The 22,502-nt window shown below is 40.8% G+C and overlaps 1 protein-coding gene across 2 annotated transcripts in view; it reads left to right on the top strand.

Moving 5' to 3' along the window:
* LAMA4 (laminin subunit alpha 4) overlaps positions 1-22,502 on the top strand; it is a gene marked incomplete at both ends in the record, with an annotated part of 149,919 nt that overhangs the window by 82,632 nt on the left and 44,785 nt on the right. For both annotated transcript variants that reach the window (XM_080699815.1, XM_080699814.1), the window contains 6 exons: positions 1,291-1,458; positions 5,052-5,245; positions 11,667-11,783; positions 15,423-15,571; positions 18,948-19,089; positions 19,608-19,704. In XM_080699815.1, coding sequence (XP_080555941.1) covers positions 1,291-1,458; positions 5,052-5,245; positions 11,667-11,783; positions 15,423-15,571; positions 18,948-19,089; positions 19,608-19,704 — 867 coding nt within the window. The remainder of the gene's footprint in view (positions 1-1,290; positions 1,459-5,051; positions 5,246-11,666; positions 11,784-15,422; positions 15,572-18,947; positions 19,090-19,607; positions 19,705-22,502) is intronic.

The following is a 22,502-nucleotide window of genomic DNA, read 5'->3' as shown; positions in this document are numbered from 1 at the left end:
CAAAGAACTCAGCATTGTAAGCACTAGAGCTGAGATAAAAAATATCTCTTTTAGCTTATTTTAGGGGTTAATATTTTAGACTTACTTAAAAAGTAAATGTATCATCCCTTCATAGATTTGATCTTATTTTGGTTTTTCTATATCTCTTTCAGTAATATTTAGAGCATTAGAAACATCTACCCCCATTTATCTGCTTCCTTCAGAATTCAGGCATGTTGTACAGCACCAAAGTGTGCCATTCTTTACTCCCAGCCATCTCTAAAATAGCTGCTGGTGACCTTCAAGCTATTATCCATATAAAATACAGCCCCTTATCCTGGTGTGATTTATGGGACACCCGTGTTTGTTTACCCATCTTGTCTGGCCAACCACATAGATCATAGTAAACCACAGACACACAATTTCACTTATGCCAGGAAGATAAAATGCTTCCTCCCTGGACTGCCGTAGGACAAGGTAGCAAATACATACCTTTCTTCTGATCATATGTAGTAAAAATAAGGGACCAGAGAATAATGTCGGCTCTTCATGCAGCTCTTCATGCTAGTGTTTAAACAAGTCACCTCTTTCCTCTGAGCCTCTGTTACTTACCTCTTTGGTTCTAAAATTCCTCCACCCTGCTTATGGAAGTGGAGTAGAAAGACACAAAGTCAAAAAGCCCTGATCTTGACAAGCAGTCACTGCGGAAGGCAAATACCAATCGCTGAAAATTGATAATGAGCAAAAACTCACCTCAGGCTATAACAATCCCTACTTTATATCTGGTCTGAAAGCAATCAAAAAGGCTTGTTTTGACAACTATCAAAATGCTTTCATTTTGGCATAGAGTTTTGCTTTGTTAAATCCTTGGCTTAAGTACAATAAATGTTTCCAATGTGTTCCTCATTAGACAGGAGATATCTCCGAACATTTTCTCCAAGCTAAGTATTTCTATTAAAGGTTGATCAAAGACCCCAGATTTTTAAGCCTACTTTAGCATCCTACAGTCGCTGTGGAAACCAGATGAGGATGGAGGCTGGGCAGGCTTTGTAGCAGCTTGTTCCCATTCCAAAGTCACCATATAGAAAGAAAGCAGAGTGGGTCATTTTCCCAAGTTTCCCTCCTCCTTGGATCATAGATGAGCTCCCAGGTGACAGCAGTATTTATACCATGATACCAGCTCTGTCCTTGAATGAGCATCTTGGCACTTTAGAATCAGCCCTGTGTCTTGCAGTCAGTCCTCATATCCCTGTGCTTTCAGTGACCTCCTCTCTGCCCCCACTGCCCATTTCACTGTGTTTTTCCTTTCAGAGATTAACAACAAGATGCTCTATTATGGAGAGGAGCAGGAAATCAGTCCTGAGGAAGTATCTGAGAAGCTGATATTGGCCCAGAGGATGCTGGAGGAGATTCGACTCCGTCCACCATTCCTCAACCAGCGGGAGCTTGTGGATGAGGAGGCGGACGAGGCCCAAGAACGTAGGTGTCTCACTGCCTGGCTGACCCAGCATGTGTCTGTTCTCTTAATGGGTCCAGGAGAAGACACCAAGCCACAGGGAAATATTTATTTGGCCAAGCAACCAGTACTCCATGTCTACAGCTCTTTAGGATTGATATATGGTCTTTGGGGATCAATCAGACAATTTGACTGAATAGCCAAGATTGTTAGATCCAGGCACAGCATTGAGCTTTTGAGAAGTAGCTGAGATCCCATTGGGAATTTATAGAATTTGTCTTCTGATAAGGAAGAAATAGGGACTTAGCAGTTGGTGAAAACAGAAGAAGGAAGGCTATGGGACACCAATTTCCAGAGCTACAGTTAAGATAAATTTTACTGAAAAGGCAGAAATGCTGCAAGCCTATCAATATTTATGTTCCAAGGCTCCTGGAAGACTTTTCATAACTTCTTAACTTCCAAAAGAAATTTAACATTGTCTTTCATGTTGACTATAACAGTATTGAATCTATGGCTTGGTCACCATGTCAGTTTCTAACTACTGCCTATCAGTCCACCCTAGACATATTCATTTAAAACGGTAACCATTCATTTGCTCACGACTTCAATGGGTTAGCAATTTGGGCTAACCCGACAGCTCATCTCTGCTATGTGACATGAGCTAAGTTCACTCATGTGTCTGGAGCTTGCCAGCTCACCCTCTCCTTCCATGTGAGGCCTTACCTTCTAGGAGGCCAGCCCATGCTAAGTCAAATAACATAGTAGCCTTCCAAGAAGAGAAGGAAAAGTGTAAGATCTCCTGAGGCCTACACTTGGAACTGGACCATGTCACATTTATTCTATTGGTCAAGATCAGCCTGGACTCCAGGGCTGGTGAGATAAGTTCCACTCTTCAGGGGAAGAGCTACAAAGAATTTGTGCTTCTTTTTTTTTTTAATTAATTAATTAATTTTTTAAATTGGTACATTGTAGTCATATATCAATCGTATTGGAGTACAAATCTTGAGAGGATATACAAGCACACATCATCCAATTAGCCCTCCTCCAGCCCCCATCCCATTCCCTCCCCCTCCCTTCATCCCACGCTTTTTTGGTGATTAACTTTGATACATTTGTTTATGTACCTCCTGCGTTTTAAAGAGGCTCTATCCTCCACTATTACATACCCTCTGATTGATCACATTAGTTGCTTCATTATAGGGCCCTTTCTATAGCTCAACCTCTTCCTGTTGCCCCTTTCCTCCTAGTTATTGCTGATTAAGAGAAGCGTCTGATTTATATTTTCTGCGATATTTCTCTGTGCATGCTGCGTTGCAAGTATCGATCCCACTCTTGAAGGCCCAAGTAGTGGCCTGGCTACTCAGTGGACTGATCCAGACCTCGCTGGCTCAAGCAGTGGCCTTGCCTCATGGGAGGCCCCGGTTCTGGTCTCGCTGGCCCCTACACCGGCCTAACCCCTCAGCTGGCTTCGGTCCTGGCCTTGGAGGCCGCAGGAGTGGCCTTGCCTCACAGCAGGCTCCGATGCTGGCCATTGGCCCCTGCACTGGCCTAACCCCTTGGCAGGATTCCAATCCCGGCCTCGGAGGCCCCAGCACCGGCCTAGCCTCACGGCAGACTCCAATGCCGGCTTCGTTGGCCCCAGCACTGGCCTAACACATTGGCAGGTTCCGCTCCCGGCCTAGGAGGCCCCAGCACCTCTGAGGCCAGGATAAGAGCCTGCCGAGGGGTTAGGCCAGTGCTGGGGCCAGCGAGGCCGGCATTGGAGCCTACCGTGAGGCAAGGCTGGTTCTGGGGCCTCCAAGGCCAGGATAAGAGCCTGCTGAGGGGTTAGGCCGGTACTGGGGTCAGCGAGGCCGGCATCGGAGCCTGCCGTGAGGCAAGGCCGGTGCTGGGACCTCCGAGGCCGGGATAAGAGCCTGCTGAGGGGCTAGGCCAGTGCTGGGGCCAGCGAGGCCGGCATCGGAGCCTGCCGTGAGGCAAGGCCGGTACAGGGGCCTCCGAGGCCAGGATAACAGCCTGCCGAAGGGTTAGACCAGTGCTGGGGCCAGCGAGGCCAGCATCGGAGCCTGCTGTGCTTCTTTTAATCTATACAATCAGTGAAAGAAATCACAGATTTCCTAACATTTTAGCTGCTTCTATCTCACAACACTATTTCAATTCATCAATAACTCAGAGTTAGAGTAATTATTAGACCCATCTTTGGATGGATTGTTTAGTGCATTTAAAAAGTACCTGTATTATGATACTATCTACTTTGTTTTTAATATATTTATTTCCTTTTAAAATTCTACATATTTTGTTTTATGCCTTTTAAAATATAAAAGGAGTCTGAAGGCTTTACTGAATTGCAGTTGAACCAATGGCACAAAAAAGGGTCAAAGGGCACTAGATATTTTCCTTCAACTGTCTTCTCAGCTTCTGCTAGCAATTCTTGTGGATGGCACAGAAGAAGAACACGATTGGCATAAAGGTTTATTATGGTAACAATTATGCAAAGCCTTAGCAGCAATGAGAACCAGGGAAGAATCACAGGCCTAGTTCTGAATCAGGAGAGTTCATGTCACAGCCAGACGTTTCCAAGTTTTTTGCCCATTCTAGAACTTAATGACACATCCCTAGGGAGATGGTCCAATCACATCTTCCACTTAGCTTTTCTACTTAGTGAATATATGCATTTTCAACCACTTTCTTTACTCACCCATGAACTTGTATCTTCTCCTTACAGTGATTTAAAAAAATGCAACCCTCAATAAGACAGGCTGATAGTCCCTGAAGAAAAATAGAAGTGAGGCACTGAGTATATAGATATAGATATATAGTCTTTGAACTGAGAATAAAAGATGCATACAACATTTAAGGATATCATATCATTGCCATTTCATCTGTATTCAACCCAAAATCATAGTTTAGGTTTGACCTGAAGAGCCAACTAAAAACAGTAGTCTAGAGAGAATACAGAAAGTGAGTGGTTATGAACATCATAGCCGGGCGTGGTGGTGCACGCTTGTAATCCTAGGATTTGAGAGGCTGAGACAGGAGGATTGCACAGGTTCGAAGCCAGCCTCAGCTACTTAGTGAGGCTCTCAGCAACTTAGTGAGACCCTGTTTCCAAATAAAGTATAAAATAGGTCTGGGAGTAGAATCCGGAGATAGAAAAGCCCCTGGGTTCCACCCTCAGTGCCACACACACACACACACACACACACACACACACACAAAATGAACATCATAACTTTTTGCCACATTACTGACAAGTTAACGTTGGTTCATTTCAATAGTAAAAAATATATATTCAAGTCCATTTTATAGGATGAAATTATTAACAACCTGGGTAATAATAAGAAGAGATTAATGACATAGTTTCCATATAAAACTTATCTCTATGTGAAAACTAATTGAAGCCTTCTTTTATTGTTGTCCAGGGGCTCCTAGGTCCAACAAAATAGCAGTTTTTACTTCAAATATAAAACAGAGGGCTATTTTTTATGAACAATGGCTTCGATCTCAATCACTAAAGTGGGCATTACCTAAGAACGTTCCAACTCTGCTACATGCTGGAGGAATGGGAGGAGAGAGGAGAAGCTGGGCCTGAGTTTCTGTCTCCATTTCTTCCCAGTGCTGAGCCAGGCTGAGAACTGGCAGCGGCTGCATAACGACACTCGCTCCTTGTTTCCTGTCGTCCTGGAGCAGCTGGATGACTACAATGCTAGGCTGTTAGACCTCCAGGTATCACTCGACCAGGCCCTTGACCAGGTCAGGGACACCGAAGACATGAACAGGGCCACAGCATCCAGGCAGCGGGACCACGAGGTACAGTAGACAATCACTGTGAATGCACATCAGGCCGAAATAACATGAAGCTACACTAAAAAAGGACAGTGGGTATAAAATTTATTAAAAATCGGCATATCTAAATAGTCATATTTTTAAATATGGGTACATTTTTTGCTGTCATAAATTACTAAGATAAACATGCATGCCTAAACTCAAGTTGAAACTATGCTTAGCTGGTGCTTTGATAAGAAAGCGGCTGTTCTGGTGCTTGGGCCCGTGTGTGTGGATGTGTTGTTCTTGCAAGTGGGTAAGTGATGCACTACTTATGCATAACTTTTTTATATTGAGAGCACTAGAACATCAACCCAGCCAGAACTCTGTGTTGTGGGTATGCATCATTTTTGGAAAGGCACATTACACCCTATGTGTACTTTTTAGAGAGACATGTTAAGCAAATCTCACAGCCTGGCTGATCAGCAGCTGCAAAGGTAGTGAGACTGATTCAGGCTCAGACCCATGCAAATCCAAACAGGGAAGGGAAAGTCCAGATGTTGCCATAGGTTGCAGAGGTGATTCCTGTGGGACACCCATACCTAAAGAGCTGAGAACTGATGGCCACGTGGCCACTCCAAACAACACATGTCCTCACAGTCACCATGGAGAAGAATCATCTTCTAATAGGACGTATTTATAAAGATTAGGATGAAAAAAACCAATGTTGACAATTAGAAAACAACTATGAGAAAACTAATCAGTTCGGTTACTTTATTTTGTCTGGTACTGGAGACTGAATCCTGGAACATTCTACCTTCAAGCTACACCCTTAACCCTTTGGATTTTTTAATTTTGAAACAGGGTCCAAGTTTCTTTAGCTGTCCTTGAACCTGAGATTCTCCTGTCTCAGCCTCCCAAGTACTGGGGTAACAAGTATTCACAACTACACCAGCCTCGGTTACATATTTTATTGTCAGGAAAATCAATTAAAGCTAAGGCTCTCTGCACTGGTTTTCAGTTATTATTGCACCTCAGTAAGTTGTTGCAAATTTTCCAAATAAAAGTCAATTATACATAATATCATTATTTGCTAAGAGGAGTACGTTTTTAGCCAATATTTTTTAGAATAATAATCGTCAGGGTGGCAATCTTTGTTAAACAAATGCATAATGATCCTACAAGATAAAAGTACACGTATAACACGAAATATTGTTTCAAGATCATCACTGGGACTCGCCTTATCCTTTAAGTTTCTCTCTTCCCCCTTCCACATCAGACAACCACAGGATCCTCCCAGTTTTGCCATCTAAACATTTTTTAGCTCTCTTCCCTGTTGTCTGTTTCTCTATGACTTCTCTAGTTCTGTCCTTCACTGTTTCTAAACCAACAGCCTCCTCTCTCTCTTTCCTTTCTCTCCCTCTCTCTCACCTCTCTCTTTTCTCTCTCTCTCTCTCTCTCTCTCTCTCTCTCTCTCTCTCTCTCTCTCTCTCTCTCTCTCTCCCTCTCTCCCTCTCTCTCTCCTCTCTCTTTCCTCTCTCTCCTCTCTCTCTCCTCTCTCCCTCTCTCTCTCTTTTTTCTCTCTCCCTCTTTCCCTCTCTCCCTCTCTCTTTTCTCTCTCCCTCTCTCCCTCTCTCTCCTCTTTCCTCTCTCTCCCTCTCTCCCACTCTCTCTCTTTCCTCTCTCTCCCTCTCTCTCTCCCACTCTCTCTCTTTCCTCTCTCTCCCTCTCTCTCTCTTTTTCTTCTCTCTCTCTCTCTCTCTCTCTCTCTCTCTCTCTCTCTCTCTCTCTCTCTCCTCATTCTTTCAAGCCACCCTCCTTATCCTACCACTGTGGCCCATTTAAATCACAGTTCTGAAGTGACTAACTACTTACTGTTATAAAAACCCTCCATTTTCTCCTTGCCATATGGAGCAGTGTTTTTTGATACTATCAGCTCTCAAACTGCTTAGTGGGCTATAAAGTAAGTGTGGAGGGTTGTAACCATTATTTAAAAATAGAAAAAATGGAATAAAACAGAAAATATCAAAGCCCAACAAGACAAAGTATGATATTTCATCACATTTTTGTTTCATGTATGTGTACTGGCTTACAAGCAATAATGCATATTTTTGTGTGAGGTGTGGTTAACAACATTTGAAAGATACTGTCCTACTGGAAAGTCTATATTCTTTCACCTGGCACTCTGGACCCTTTGATCTGCCCCTACCAGCCTCCTCAGCCTCACCTCTTGCCACCCCCTGCCTCCTGCAATCAGTTCATGAAATTACTACCAGTAATCATGCCTGCCTGCTATCTAATGCATTTTTAGTGATGCTGGGGATTCAGCCTCTAGCATGCCAGGCAAACGTTTTACTACTGAGAAACATACCAAGTCCTTTTATTTTTTTATTTTGAGATAGGGTCTCATGAAGTTGCACAGGCTAAACTCAAACTTGTCATTCTTTTGCCTCAGCCTCCCCAGTTGCTGGAATTGTACCTGGCTGGAGACTTTCTTTCTCCTCACCTGGCTAACCCCACTCATTTGTTAAGTATTCCCTCAGGCATCCCTCCATAATCCAATCCTGCAACATCCCGCTCTGTTTCTGTATCCTGATCGCCTGTAGATGAATTTGTCTTACCCACTAAACTAGACTCTCCAAAACATCAGAGAATCATGTATTCTTCATCTTTGAAACCCAGGGCATCTATCACAATGCCTGGCCCAACGTAAGAACCTCAGTGAACATTTGTCTATTTGATGAAAATATTTAAGAAGCCTCCATTTGGCAGGTACTATAATTTTGTCAGAATGTATCCAAGTTTATTGAAGCTTAATTTGCAGCCCTGAGTAATGAGTGGTTCTTCCTTTCTGAGAAATTTAAACCCATTCCTCTAGCCTGTAGGATGATACTATTCTACTCCTAAGAAGGAATTCAGAGCTTTTGCATATGTGAGGAACAGCATTGCAAACCTATGCAATAGTTTCAGGGGTTCATAGATGTGGAGCCCAAATTGTCTTCAATAATAAGAGCTCTGAAAGGAGAAGTAGGTCTGCCAACCCAGACCATTCCCTCCTGGACAAGGGCAGGCAATGGCATGCAGAGATCCCCTTAGTCACCAAAGTAAAGTTTTATTAGGAGAAAAAGAAAGACCTATTATTACCGGTACTGGTAAACCATACCATGATCCATCAATCTCAGCAATGTGCTTTGTCTCTATATAGACTGGTGCTGGAGAACACTAGCAAGTTTATTGTGTGTTAACATGCTCAGCTCTGTATTAATCAATTTTAGAACTGGATCTTGTAATCAAAGTGCTTTGTAGACTCCATCATAAAAGTAATGATGAACTGAGAGCTCACGTGTACACACAGGCAGAGATCACTGATTTGCTAGTGGTTGGTGAATATAGATGTTTGTCAGGGCACCCAACACTTGGCAAATGTAATAAGCAATAAGTGAACAGTGTCATCCCTATGAAGAGACTTCAGTTCTAAAAGTGAATTAAGGCCGAAATAACTTTTAGTTAAACCTTTTTATGCATAATTTTTAAAAACTTCATGCATGTGGTTACCAGGAATTTGGCATCTTAGTGATTCAAACAGATGGTAGGCCTCATTTTAGCTTTGCTAAACAAACTCTTCTACTGAGTACAAAGGAACAGTATGAGCAGGATTTCAGGAAGAGAACAGCAGAGCATTGAGGCATCTCAATGCCCTTCTCAATCTCAGTCCTCCTTCCTCTTTCTAACTTTTGCAGTCCTCATTGCCAAAGTCCCATTTTTTTTTGCATTCGTCCCATCCCTCGGTGACTTCACCTCATCTCAACCACTTTAGTCCTTGAAAAAGGCTTGTGGGTCTGCATCCCTGTCCATACCTGAGTCCACAGCAGAGCTTTCAGAGTGACATCTGTCCTCAGGAATAGCCACATGGGTATGTTCTGCTATTGCTGGGAAAAAATAACAAATCCATATTTTTTTCTATCAGTTCCCCATTTCTAATACCTCCATACCTGTTGAGAAATATTTTCTCTCTCTAAGTCCACAGGCTTTTGGTTGGCTCCTCCTCCTCAAGGATTCTGTGACAGTGGTTACTCCAGCTCTCAGTTGTGGACTTTTTGTCTGCCTCCTGCCTAGAAGGCTCCTAGCTTCTATCCCCTTCAGATTAGAGTCGAAGGTATCTCTCTAGTTGTACAGAAACTATATGATAAACCTCCTTCAAAAGCCTTCAGTGGCTTCCAACTTAACAAAGACCACATGCCCAGCCATGCATGATCTGAGCCCACCAATGATCCAGTGGTGTTTTTCGTCACCCCTATAACAGCCAGTGGAGACTCTGTGGTTTTTCTTGTTTCCTTTGTCTACCTTTCTCATTTATGCCTACTCCTGTCTAGATTTTAATCTAGATAAAATGGCTCCCTCTGCAGAGGATTCCTCACTTACTTACTGGAGTCCAGTGTTTCTCCTATTGTTGTGGTCTTATGTCCTTTTGAGAATTCCATGAAAACTAAGGAACACACACACACACACACACACACACACACACACACACACACTCCTCCCATGAAAAGCATGTTCACTTATTAATTCATATCAGATTGGCAGACAGACAAGTTCAGGTAGTCCATTCTGACCACACACTAAGAGCCTAACCACTAGGAGTCCCTCCCTCTTCTACATTGAAGCAGCCGTCAGCTGTACCTCTGGGAGGATCACCAGACTTCATCACACTTGGCTTATATTCTATGTCCCGGTCTAGGAAGCATCAATAATTGCTGACTGTGTAACTGCTGAACCTGTGTTGTCTGGGGAGGGAGAACAGCATGCATCTAGTCTATGCCTACTAGATTATAAGCATTCAAAGGGCAGCACTCCTGCTTAGCACAAATTATTTCTTTCTGTACTTTACTCTGTGTCTGGCATTTGTTGCCTTTGTTGGTGGACAAAGTCATGGAGCACTCTCATGTAATACAAATGTGATTTTTGTCTACTGACTTATTCTTGATTATAAATACTCTTTTCATATTAGTTTGCCTCTCCAAATTTCTAAATTATTAGCATTCTTTTGCCTCTCTGTGTATATTTAAATGTCATGAAACGTTAATTTGTTCAAAAAAAATTTAAAACCCTATTCTTTATTTATATAGTATTCTTTCCTACAAAAAATATTTGCTGTGAATGTATCTATAACTTTACTGGAATTTGATTCTGTGTTTTTGGACAAAAACTTAAGAGTTTTCATTTCACATTTCACTAATAAACCTATGGCATAGATCAGAAAAGAACACCAAAATTTCAGTCTTTATATAACACCAAAAATACTCACACAGACTGGACATTTTAATGTGTGCAAACAATAGCCACCACAACCAAGAATTACAAAAAGTGAAAGTTCAAATGTAATTTTTTTCTGTCTCTGTACCTATATTTATCCCGGCAACAATGAATTTTGAGATGATCTTCATTCCTCCTTTTTGCTAAGTCAGGAAAGACTGGAGGAAAAAAAGAAAGGATCCAGGACTTCCTAGGATAAACTTAAAAAGGTTTTAAGTGTTTCTTTCTATGTCTAGGCTTCTATAATCATTTTGATGATGTCCTAGAGTACACCATAACACATATTTCAAGTCTAATTTAAATCACGACTTCTAAAGCAACTTAAACTCACATTTTACTCAAAGTGTAAAGTGGTCATTTTACTCTTCCATCCTGAAGCTCATTTCATGTGGCTTTCAGACTCTGAACTCATTTCAAGCTTTATATTTCTTCAGAATCACAACGTTCCTTCCTCTAGAACTCAGAAGAGAAGGGAGAAATTAGAGCATTCATCAAAAAATAGTATTAGCAATTTCTCTTGTTGAAAAGTAGGAGCATCTCCCTTAAAGAGCTGAGCGGTATGAGGCAAGGTCACAGTTCAATAATAAAGATCACTGGTCCCAGTTGGACCACAGTTCAATATGGGGACCATAGTTTAATAATGAAGATCACAGCTTCAATTATAAGGGAATTTTTAATTTTTAAAATGACACTAGAACTATACTGGATAAACTTTCTTCCTGTATAAATGGGCTATTTCTGCCAGGTCCAAAGTTGTCACATTTTAAATGCTTTCTAAATTAAATCAGTTTTAAACTGATGCATTGCCTTACTGCAAATATATAGCCTCTGCTCAGTCCTGTAGCTACAGTCCCACTCTACATTCCGGAAAGAAGAGTTAAATGCCCTCTCTGAGGTGCTAACTCTTTTGGGATAGCGATGTAATAAGTGATGATAGCTTAAGAACTTCCCTTGTTATTTCTGCATTATAAATGAGAAAACTTAGCATCCACCAGATAATGTTTCCCAAAGGCAGTCAGCAATTAAGGGATGGATGCAATATGAACCCAGATTGGTATGAGTCCCAAAAGAGCAAGCTGACATTACTCCTGTCCCCAGTTCTTTCTCTTAAGATACATTCTCTCCTTCTCTCTCTTGTTCTTCCTTCCTGCAGAAACAACAGGAGAGAATAAGGGAACAAGCCGAAGTGGTGAACGCTTCTCTGAGAACATCTGCAGACTCTCTGGCAACGTCCCACCTGACCCTCATGGAACTTGATGATATAGTAAAGGTAAGAGCATATCTGATTTGTTCAGGGTTGTATTTGTAGCAGGTTGGACCCGCGACTCAGTGACACAAAGAATGATCAAATTCAAATCTATCAAGTGAGCAGGCATTATAAAAATAAAACTAGGTGATGGAATTTTCCAGTTTCTTGCACAATATGGTGGCTACTAGTACCAGATGGCCTCTTAAATTGAAATTACTTAAGATTAAAATTAGAGATTTGATACTTTAATTGAGTCAGCCACATTTCAAGTCATCAGTAGCCACATGTGACTAGCGGCTGCTATATTCAACAGCACAGATATCAGAGCAGAAATTTCTATTAAAAATGGTGATCTAAGCCAGGCGTGGTGGCACACACTTGTAATCCCAGCATTCGGGAGGCTGAGACCGGAGGTTCGCGGTTCACGGACAGCCTCAGCTATTTAGTGAGGCCCTCTGCAACTCAGTGAGACCCGGTTTCAAAATAAAGAATAAAAAATAGGGCAGGAGGTGTAGCTCGGAGGTCGAATACCCCTGGGTTTGACCCCCAGACCTGCAAATAAAAAAAATGGTGATCTAGATCCATTCTGTTCACTCTACTTAAAAATATATGTTTAGTAAAGCTAGAAATCAAAATTAATAAAAATTATATTTTAAGAAAGTAAACACTTCTCAATAAAACACAGCAAAACAATCATGAATTTTCTCTTAAGTCACCTTCAAAAGGATGTAAGTTTAACGTCATTCTATCACTATCTCATTTTTTGACTATTTCAGCACAACCTCCTCATCTTCTTCTCTATCCCAGCCCCCATCAATGTCCTTGACAATATCAAAATCCATATGGATGAGCCACCAGCTCTCTGACCTCCAGGTCCTTGAGCTTCTAACAAACTTTCCCTCCAGCCCACCTCCTATCCTCTTGTAACCCTACCCAGAATTGTCATCAAAACAGAACCCTCCCAAAATCCCAGTTTCCAGCCCTTCTCACCTTTTATCTCACTTACCCTGCAATGCCAACACCTCGCCTCATCAACCATAACCCCTTTCAGCTCTTTATGCAGCCAAAATTATCAATATAATCTTTCTTTGAAAACACCCTTAATTTCCCTATCCACCTGCTCCCCTTCTTGTAGTCACCTGAGAATTCTAACACTGTGTCCACAGAAAACCCAAGTATCCCCAGCATCATGGCTGCACCAGAGAAGCTGATTGTGACTGATGGGAAACCCACCTGCCCTCCCATCAGTTCTGGCTGATTGCTTTGTGCAAAAAAAAATGCATAAAAGATAGAAAAATGATAGGTAAGTAGGTAGGTAGATGATAGATAGATAGATAGATAGATAGATAGATAGATAGATAGATAGATAGATAGATAGATGAAAGACATAGATAGATAGATAGATAGATAGATAGATGATAGATAGATAGATAGATAGATAGATAGATAGATACAAAGAAAACTCTCATCTCTCCTCTCTAAGTCTTCCAGCTTCTTGCCACCTGTATCTATACTTCTACCTTTCCTCCTATTATAAGTGTCCCTTCTCCTATACAAATCCTCCACCTGTGCTCAGGATAACTTTTCTTACCTTGAAAGCAGGGTTGCTGAGTTTCACTTCTGAAATTATGCCTTCTGTCCCCTATATCATCAAATTCTTACTCTTTATTGAGTCATTATGATCAACAAACTTACAACTCCTGTCTTTTAAAAACCTAAAAGAAGCCAGGCGTGGTGGCGCACGCTTGTCATCCCAGCGCTTGGGAGGTGGAGACAGGAGGATTGCACAGGTTTGAAGCCAGCCGCGCTGACTTAAAAGACCCTGTTTCCAAATAAAAAAATATATAAAATAGGTTTGGGAGTGTATCCCAGAGGTAGAAGGGTTTCCAGGAACCCCAGTATCACAAAAAAAAAAAAGAAAAGAAAAGAAAAGAGCCCTTACATCCCCTCTAAATTGTCTCATTACTCTGCTTGGCTTCATAGCGAAATGTCTGAAGAGCCATGTAGAGTTGCTCTTTCCACCTGCCAGCCCCTCCTTTATCTGCTGAACTCAACCCCTGCCAGATGGGATCCCATCTCCCTCCACTGAGGTTATTCTCCACATTCTCTGCATGGTAAATATTTTATCTCTGCCAGCCAAGCACAGCAGCTTCCCCCTTATTCTTCTTTGTTTATTTTTAGAACCCTTCAGAAATGTAAAATATTCTCAGCTCAAGACTGTATAAAAACAAACTTTGAGCTGCATCTGGCCTGAGCCATGTTGATCCCTGCTCTGTTGACAAATGACCCAGTACTCAGTCCTGACCCTCTTGTCCACCTAAACTCTTTCCCTGGTAGACCTCATTTAATCCCATAGATTTTTTTAAAATGACCATACACTGATGATTCCATGACTTCTACTTGCATTGCTGACCCCTGTATTTAACACCAAACTCTTGTGTCAAATACTGACTTGACATTTTCAAGTTAGAACTCAGCATAATGTGTCACAAAAAATCACCATTTCATCTAACATGTAGTAGGCATGTCAAACTTAATAGGTTCTGAATAAAACCTGCTCCTCCCCAGTCTCCTCTTATCTCAGTAAATGGCACAACCCAACTTCTCAGTGAGGAAAGGGACAGAGAGGTGTGGTGTTTCACTAACTGAGCTCCCCTTTTTAGGGAGAAAATATCACAAGTGCAGAAGTGTTCCCTGCTAACAGTTTATGTCTTCCAAATAAAAAAGAAAAGAAAGTGATCTGTTTATAATCATATGAGGATGGGAGGTGGAAATACTGTTGGCTTAGGAATGGTGGCAGTGTTTTGATTTGCTATTTGGGTTACCTAGAGAGACAATCTCTTTCCAGCACTGAGAGCCTAGCCAAAGCTGGAAGTCACAGATCATAGAAATAACAGAAATAACGATCTTACAGTTTGTGTTCTTTATCTGAGATCATAGGTCAAGGTTGGGATTGAAAATCAAGGGAGACTGTGTCACAAGGTGAGTTTCAGAGAATTAGTGGTCACTCAAAAATTTGAGTTGAGCTGGGCGTGGTGGCGCAAGCTTGTAATCCCCGCGCTTGGGAGGTGGAGACAGGAGAATCGCGCAGGTTCGAAGCCAGCCGCGCTGGCTTAAGAGATCCTGTTTCCAAATAAAAATATAAAAATAGGTCTGGGAGTGTAGCCCAGAGGTAGAAAGGTTTCCAGGAACCCCAGTGCCACCAAAAAAAAAATTGAATTGAGAGGTCAGGCAACCTGAGACCAAATGATGTGCATCAGATTTAGTAACTTGAAATTCATTTAATAAACTTCTTTTTTGGTGGGCTAATGGGGAGAAACCAAAATGGAAACAACTTTTTTTCAGAGAGATTTGGCCATGAAGGAAATAGAATAGTGGTACCGTAATGAGGAGATGTACATGTAACAGAGGATTTTGTTTAGTTTTGTTTTATTTTTAGATAGAAACTGTCATAGCATGTCTGAATGAGAATGAAGTGATCAGTAGAGAAGTTGAAGATGCGAGAAAAATAATCACTACTTACAGTACTTTAGACTCGAAACTTACTGAATTTTGTAATAAGGAACCATAAAGACTATATCCTGGTGTTTCCTGGGAGAAAAATGTTTTATATCTTTCTAAATTCATCTCGCTTATTTTGGGGGATTTTTTTTTCTTTAGAATGCATCAAGAATCTATGCAGAAATAGATGGAGCCAAAACTGAACTACAAAGAAAACTGTCTAACCTAAGTAACCTCAGTTATGATTTAGTCCAAGAGGCTATTGACCATGCACAGAACCTTCGACAAGATGCTGAGGAGCTGAGAAGGTAATATCCTAGTTTAAAAACACTTATACCGCCGAGCGTGGTGGCGCACGCTTGTAATCCCCGCGCTTGGGAGGCAGAGACAGGAGGATTGCGCAGGTTCAAAGCCAGCCGCACGCGCTGGCTTAGGAGACCCTGTTTCCAAATTTAAAAAAGTATAAAAAATAGGTCTGGGAGTGTAGCCCGGAGGTAGAAGGGCTTCCAGGAACCCCAGTACCACCAAAAAAAAAAAAAAGAGAGACCCTGTTTCCAAATAAAAATATATATAAAAAATAGGTCTGAGAGTGTGGCCCAGAAGTAGAAGGGTTTCCAGGAACCCCAGTACCACCAAAAGAAAAGAAAAAAACATGTACCTATGTGGGCTGAATAAGGCATTTTTATTCAATTATACGTGTCACAGTTGCTAGGGTACAGTATTAGCAGGTTGGTTAGGCTTGATTTTGCTTATTTGTTGGTATGTTTACTAGCTGTTCCCTCTGAAAGTCAATCATCATTCGTTGCAATTGTTTCATTAAAACAGGTTTTTTGTTTAAAAAAGATCTTCCAGGTTACAGGCTAGTGTTCTGAGTGCAAGTGCAGTGGGAGTTCTTTTACAAGTATTAGTAGAGTGACCTCAAGCATCCTGGCTAGGGGCAATAGAGCAGATCCCTTTACAAAGTCTACTTCTACCATCACCTATTTATTTCATAACATTTGTTTCCATATTCCAGAATCTTAAGTAAAGCTAATTGGGTGCTGGCAATACAACTCACTTCTGGTATATTCTCTAGTCTTTCTGCGCTGCCCAGCAGGAACTACTTGATTTCCACACCTATTAAGGGAGAGAAAACCAATTGACAATTTTCCTTGCAGCATTTAGACAAGAGTCACGCACCCCTTGGGCACTCGATTAATGTTAATTGAAATGTCCTGAAAGATTGGAATTGAATCCATGACCCTGAAATAATAGGCAAATAATGAGATCATTATAGAGAAAGACTACAGACAGGCAGTTAGAAAGAAGGACCAGTAAAGGTCGTGAGTGCAATAAGAACTAATATTAACTTCTGTTCAAAACATGCATTACCTTTTCATCCCTACTTGCCAAATTTTTCAAAGACCCTTCCAAATCTCCTGGGAAGGAGACAGTGGATAGAAAGAGAACTTAATCTTGATGTGTAAGATAGCATCATATCCAGCCCAGTATTATGCTGCTGGGAAATGTGCTTTTGATGAAGGCAAGAAAATTGACTAAGATAAAATGCTGGTTTTGATGATATACTAGATTGACAGAATATTGTTTTTGAGATCTTTGCCAGTTTAGTAACCACCTCCCATTGATTAGATCCCCAAACACACATTTCTAAATGCTGTCCTACGGTCACATTCCAGCATGATTCTAGGAAAGTTTTACTGCACACTTCACATGAAACATATAAGAAATATCAATCACACTGGTGGCCCTCTAATATTTAGATTATTCTGATGGAACATATTCAGGGAAATCTTCCCTTCAAAATGTAACTTTCCCTTAACATATGTCTGGTGCACGCAATAATACAAAGATCTCATTCATGGGGAAGCTTCCATTTCAAAAGCACTATTATTACTATAAACAAAGTAGTAAAGGCTTGTTTCAAGCACATAGGTATTTGTACCAAGGTAGCCAGCAAAATCTTAAAATGCAGCCAGGCATGATTGTGGATGTCTGTAATCCCAGTACCTGGGAGGCTGAGATAGGATGATTGCAGGCCCAAGGCTAGCCTCAGCAATTTAATGAAGCCCTCAAAAACTTAGACCCCAATTCAAAACAAAAATAAAATAAAATAGTGTCAGGGGTGTGGCTCAGAAGTAGAATTTTCCTGCATTCAATTCCCAGTACCACAAATAATAGTAGTAATCTTAAGATATGAATATTTATTACATTTTCTTCCTCTTTTTTTTTTTTTTTTTTTGCAGTACTGGGGATTGAACTCAGGGGCATTTTACCTCCAAGCCACACCCCTAGTCCTATTTTTTAGTCTTTATTTTGAAACAGGGTCTCACTAAGTTGTAGAGGACCTCACTGAGTAGCTGAGGCTGGCTACGAGCCTGTGAACCTCTTGTCTCAGCTTCCCAATGCGCCGCCATGCCTGGCCCCTACTAATTTAAAAACTTAAAACATTTTTGTGGGCCTCTATTGTGCCTAGTGGCTAAGTCTGCCCAGCTGCAGGGGAGACAGAATGATGATGGAGTTGGACTAAATAGAGAGAAGTAGCTGAGGAAACACAGAGGTTGCTCAGTGCCTAAGGAAGCAGACATTACCCTGAAAGAAATGGAGGAAGCTGAGGAATGCTTGCCTGAGCTCAGCATGCCAAGCGTTTTGAGGAGAGGAGCCTGTGAGGGATCTGCAGTGTCATACACTGACTGGGTCAGAGACCCTTCCAGAAGTTACTGATGAATCAGGTGACGCCGGTCATCCGGGTTTGGAACTGAACGAAAGGGAACCAGTAGATATAAGACTACATGAAATAAAAACAATGGATTTAGGATGAGTTGTGGAAGTGTGGGTGGAGTTTATATCATAAAGGAAGAACTAGTCGTCAATAAGATAAATTTTGTGGATACACATACAGTTTGCAATTCCAACTGAAGAAATAGTTTGAGTGTAATAATATACCCTGTTGTGCCTGCATGCCAGGTGCAGAATGTCAAGCATCTGCGTATTTTTGTCTGTCATGCCTCGCATTGATCCTTGGGGCACACCACTCACTATCAGTCCCTATATGAGAGCACTCAGTGAGTGATGAGTACTCAGTAAATGTTCCATGAACCTCATACAGGCTGGGAAGGGACAGGGGCACCATGCTCTCTACTGTGGAGCATGAGGGTGAAGGAGAGGTGGAGAAGCTAGGCTCCATGCTTACTGGATGGCCCAGGGCTCAGGAGTGAGATGAAGCTGAAGAAACCAGTGTGTGTCCTGGCACGCCAGGCCCCTCTCAAAGCTACCGCATCTTTCATGGAGACAGGATGGTGCTGATGTGGGTGAGATGTAGGTGGCGACGGCTGTGGGCTCATTCCTGTGCCTGACCCCCAGCACATAAATAAACTCATACTAGAACAGCTGCAGAGGGCTGTTTTTAAATCATTATTCCATTCTTTGGCAGCTACTGACAGGAAGTCCCCTGCCATGGAGCCAAAATAGGGTGAAATCTCAGGGTCAGCACAGGGAGAAGGATACAGAGATAATGTACCCCCAGGAAGGACAATTCCGGGAAACCTCACAGGACAGACACTTTGAACAACCAGAAAGAGGCATCTATGATCCCAGGAATATTAAAATCAGACCCTAAAATGTCCCCATTTCTTGAGGAGGTATGAAGGAGAAATAATGACACATTTGTGTTTTTTTTTCAAACAGGAATTTGCATAGTTCGGATATGAACGGGTTAGTGCAAAAGGCGTTGGATGCATCAAATGTCTATGAAAATATTGCCAATTACATTAGTGAAGCCAATGATACAGCAGAATTTGCTTTGAACGTCACCGACCGAATTTATGATGTGAGTAGCCCTTTATTTCTGTTTTCAAACAATCATCTCTTCAGCTTCCAATGTTAAATAAAAATGACAGAAAGAGCCAGGGGACTAAGAAAAGGGCATTTTCTACCATGACAGTTTGTGTGCAAGTTTGTTAAGATGGGCTTTGCTTCAGTCAGCAAATACTATTTCCTTAACAATTTATTTAGCCAAATTCCCTGAAGAAAACATATTAAAGACTAGTTTTTGCTGATAGAAAAAAAATGCTTTGTGCATGTATTCAGATTTTTGCAACTCAAAATTATTTATTGAGTGGCTTCTGTGTGACAAGCACCTTGACCAGAGTACTGTTCTGGGTTTGCTAAAATTTTCCTGGGGAAAAAAAATGTTTTCTTGTGTTCACATTTGTCTTGATTTTGAGCTATGAAAATAAAGCTGTATGAATTTTGCTTGGTGTTGAGCAGATGAACTGTGTCATTTCGAACCCTGAAAAATTATTCTTGTGCAGTAATTCTTATTCTCTCCACCCAATTCCTTTGTAGGCTGTGAGTGGGATTGATACACAAATCATTTACCATAAAGATGAAAGCGACAACCTTCTCAATCAAGCTAGAGAGCTGCAAGCAAGGGCAGATTCGAGTAAATATCTTCAATTTCCTGTCTTCCTTCTGGTTTATAGCTGCTTCCCTCCCTTCATGCATATAGACAGAGATTTCTAAAATATAGGTTTCAAGAATAAATATTGTAACTGAATATTACATCAATACCCTCTGCTCAGAGGCAAGTTACAGAAAAGCAAGGATTTGATGTGGTGTGTGTGTGTGTGTGTGTGTGTGTGTGTGTGTGTGTGTGTGTTACTGGAGATTTAACCCAGGGGCATTCTACCTCCGAGCTACATCCCCAGACCTATTTTATTATTTTTGTTTTGAAACAGGACCTCACTAGGGTGCTGAGAGTTTCACTACTTGCTAAGGCTGTCCTCAATTTTTCTTAATTCAGAAGGCCCTTTAAAATGTTTGGTGTGAAGGGATGGGCCGCTCTTCTAGGAGTCGGTTCAGAGGACAGGGTACCACAAAGCCATTTGGTACTTGACTTGCTTGAGCTGGGTGCTTTATAGTTGGCTGTACTTGGGACAAGGCTAATGGTCATGTGGACAGAAGCATTTTCAAAGGCCAGTGTTTGCCTCTGCTAACTAACGCATGCACACTTGAGAATGGAAAAAGGAAGGAAAAATAAAAGTGAAATCACTTTAATTCATTTTAAATACCATAAGTTACTCTTGAAAACAACTGAATAGACTAAGGATTTCAGTAAACATTACTCATCTTTGGGGTATTGAATCCATTTTTAAGGACATTTGTGCATTGACTAACGAGGTTGGAAATTCATTACCTAGCTAACTTTTAGCTACTACCTAAGTACAAAGGTCAAGTTTGAAAGTGAAAGCTTCCTGCAATTTTATCAAAGCAATTAATTTCAAGCCTAAACAGGTATACAAAAAGCCACTCTTCCATAGAGAAAATAAAAGCACTTTGATTTTCACATGTAGAATACTTAACTATTTAATTACCACAAACAAAAAATACTGTTGTCTTAAACTGGGTGTGGCAGCAGAAGCCTATAATCTCAGTACTTGGCAAGCTGAGACAGCAGGATTGAAGGTTCAAAGATAGCCTTAGTGAGTAATGAGACCCTCAGTAACCTACTGAGACCCTATTTCAAAGCAGTAATTTTTTTTTAATGGGCTGAGAGTAGAACTCTGATGTAGAATGCCTCTGAGTTCAAACCCCAGTAACACACACACACACACACACACACACAACCCTGTCATTTTGTTTTCTAAGTAAACAAAGGTAATAAAAAGTGCTATTTTCTCTGTTCTAATACATTTATTATATAGGCCAATTAACTTATTTTATAAGTCTAATCCTAAATGTACTTTTTAGAAATAACCAGCAGTAAATAATTGGAATATTAGCAGCAATGTATTTTAAAATAACTGTTGCCATATCTATGTATTTGTTTCCTGTGTGTAAAGACCAAAATATGTGGGTATTCATGATGCAATGACTTCAGTGTTTTTTTCTCCCTGATTATTTGTAATATATTTTCTTAATCCCATTATTATTGAGTTATTATTGAGCCTCATGAAAGCAACTTTTCTATTCTGGGAAAGACATCTCTTCAAAGGCATATATTTTATCTCCAGCAAATCTCTCTGCATCAGTATCTTTGAATATTTTGCGGTCTGACCACTTATTTCATGATCTTTTTTGGCTACATCTCTTCAATATCTTTGCAAAAGGAACAGCTTAAGAGAGTGAGGACTATGTGACTCAGACCTTTATAGGACAGTCTCCCTTTGATAATAGGCATGTTAGTGGTGTTAAATTCAGGTTGTTAAACTATTATCATCTACTGAGTTATACTATAATGTCAGGGTGCTCTTTCTTCATTTCCAAAATGACTTTCTCTAATGAGTAGTCTTTATTTCCCAGCTTCCCTTTTTTTCATTATCTATATCAAATAGTTAACCTACAAACTCAGGAAGCTGCTATTTAGAAGAAACTTCTATTGGAATTTTTATGCAAGAAAATAAGCTCCAAACAGAGCACCCTTTTAGGAAACATTTCTTCCTATAGACATTCAGCCCAAAATAGAAAAATAGATTATCTTTCTCTTGTTTTTTTCAAGAGTTTCAAATGAAGAGTTAAATATATTCTTTCTCAGTGTATCAAGCAGTGATTTTTTTTTTTTTGGCAGTCACAGGCCCAAAAGAAAGAGCTGAAAATGTTTTATATAACACAATATTTGAAAACTGATACTACAAAGAGAGAAATAAGGTACAATGCAACTACAACGTATGTTTAAGTCGCTCTTTTTTTTTGGAGGGGGGGGTACATGGATCAAACACAGGAGCATTCTACCTCACGATTCACTTCCAGCTTTTCTTTATTTTTTATTTTGAAACAGGGTTTTGCTAATTTGCTGAGACTGGCCTCAGACCTGTGATCCTCCTATCTCAGCCTCCCAAGTACTAGGATTACAGGCATGTGCCACCACAACCATCTCCACATTTTGAATTATGGAAAATTCTCAAATCCCAAAGAAATAAAAAGAGGTGCTTTTTCTTTGTTACACTATACTTAGTATACAATACCAACTAAGCACCATCTAGTATATATCCCATTAATTTCATGTATTGGGGGAAATACAACAATAAACAAAACTCACCACGCTTGTAAAATAGAAAGAGAAAGTGCATATGGGACAATGTATACTTACCAGGACACTAGAGAGAAAGAGAAGGGTATAATGTGAAGTGAAGCAACTATTTTGCCATTTTTTAAGAAGCATAAATTCCTGAGACTTTGGAAATAAACAAAGTACAAACAGAAACAAAGAATTACTGGGAAACCCTTCAGTTCAAATAAAGA

This window comes from Muscardinus avellanarius (assembly GCF_963383645.1).
Source record: "Muscardinus avellanarius genome assembly, chromosome: 8".
In the NCBI taxonomy this organism is placed as follows: Eukaryota; Metazoa; Chordata; class Mammalia; order Rodentia; family Gliridae; genus Muscardinus; species Muscardinus avellanarius.
This window is presented reverse-complemented; position numbering and strand designations above follow the sequence as displayed.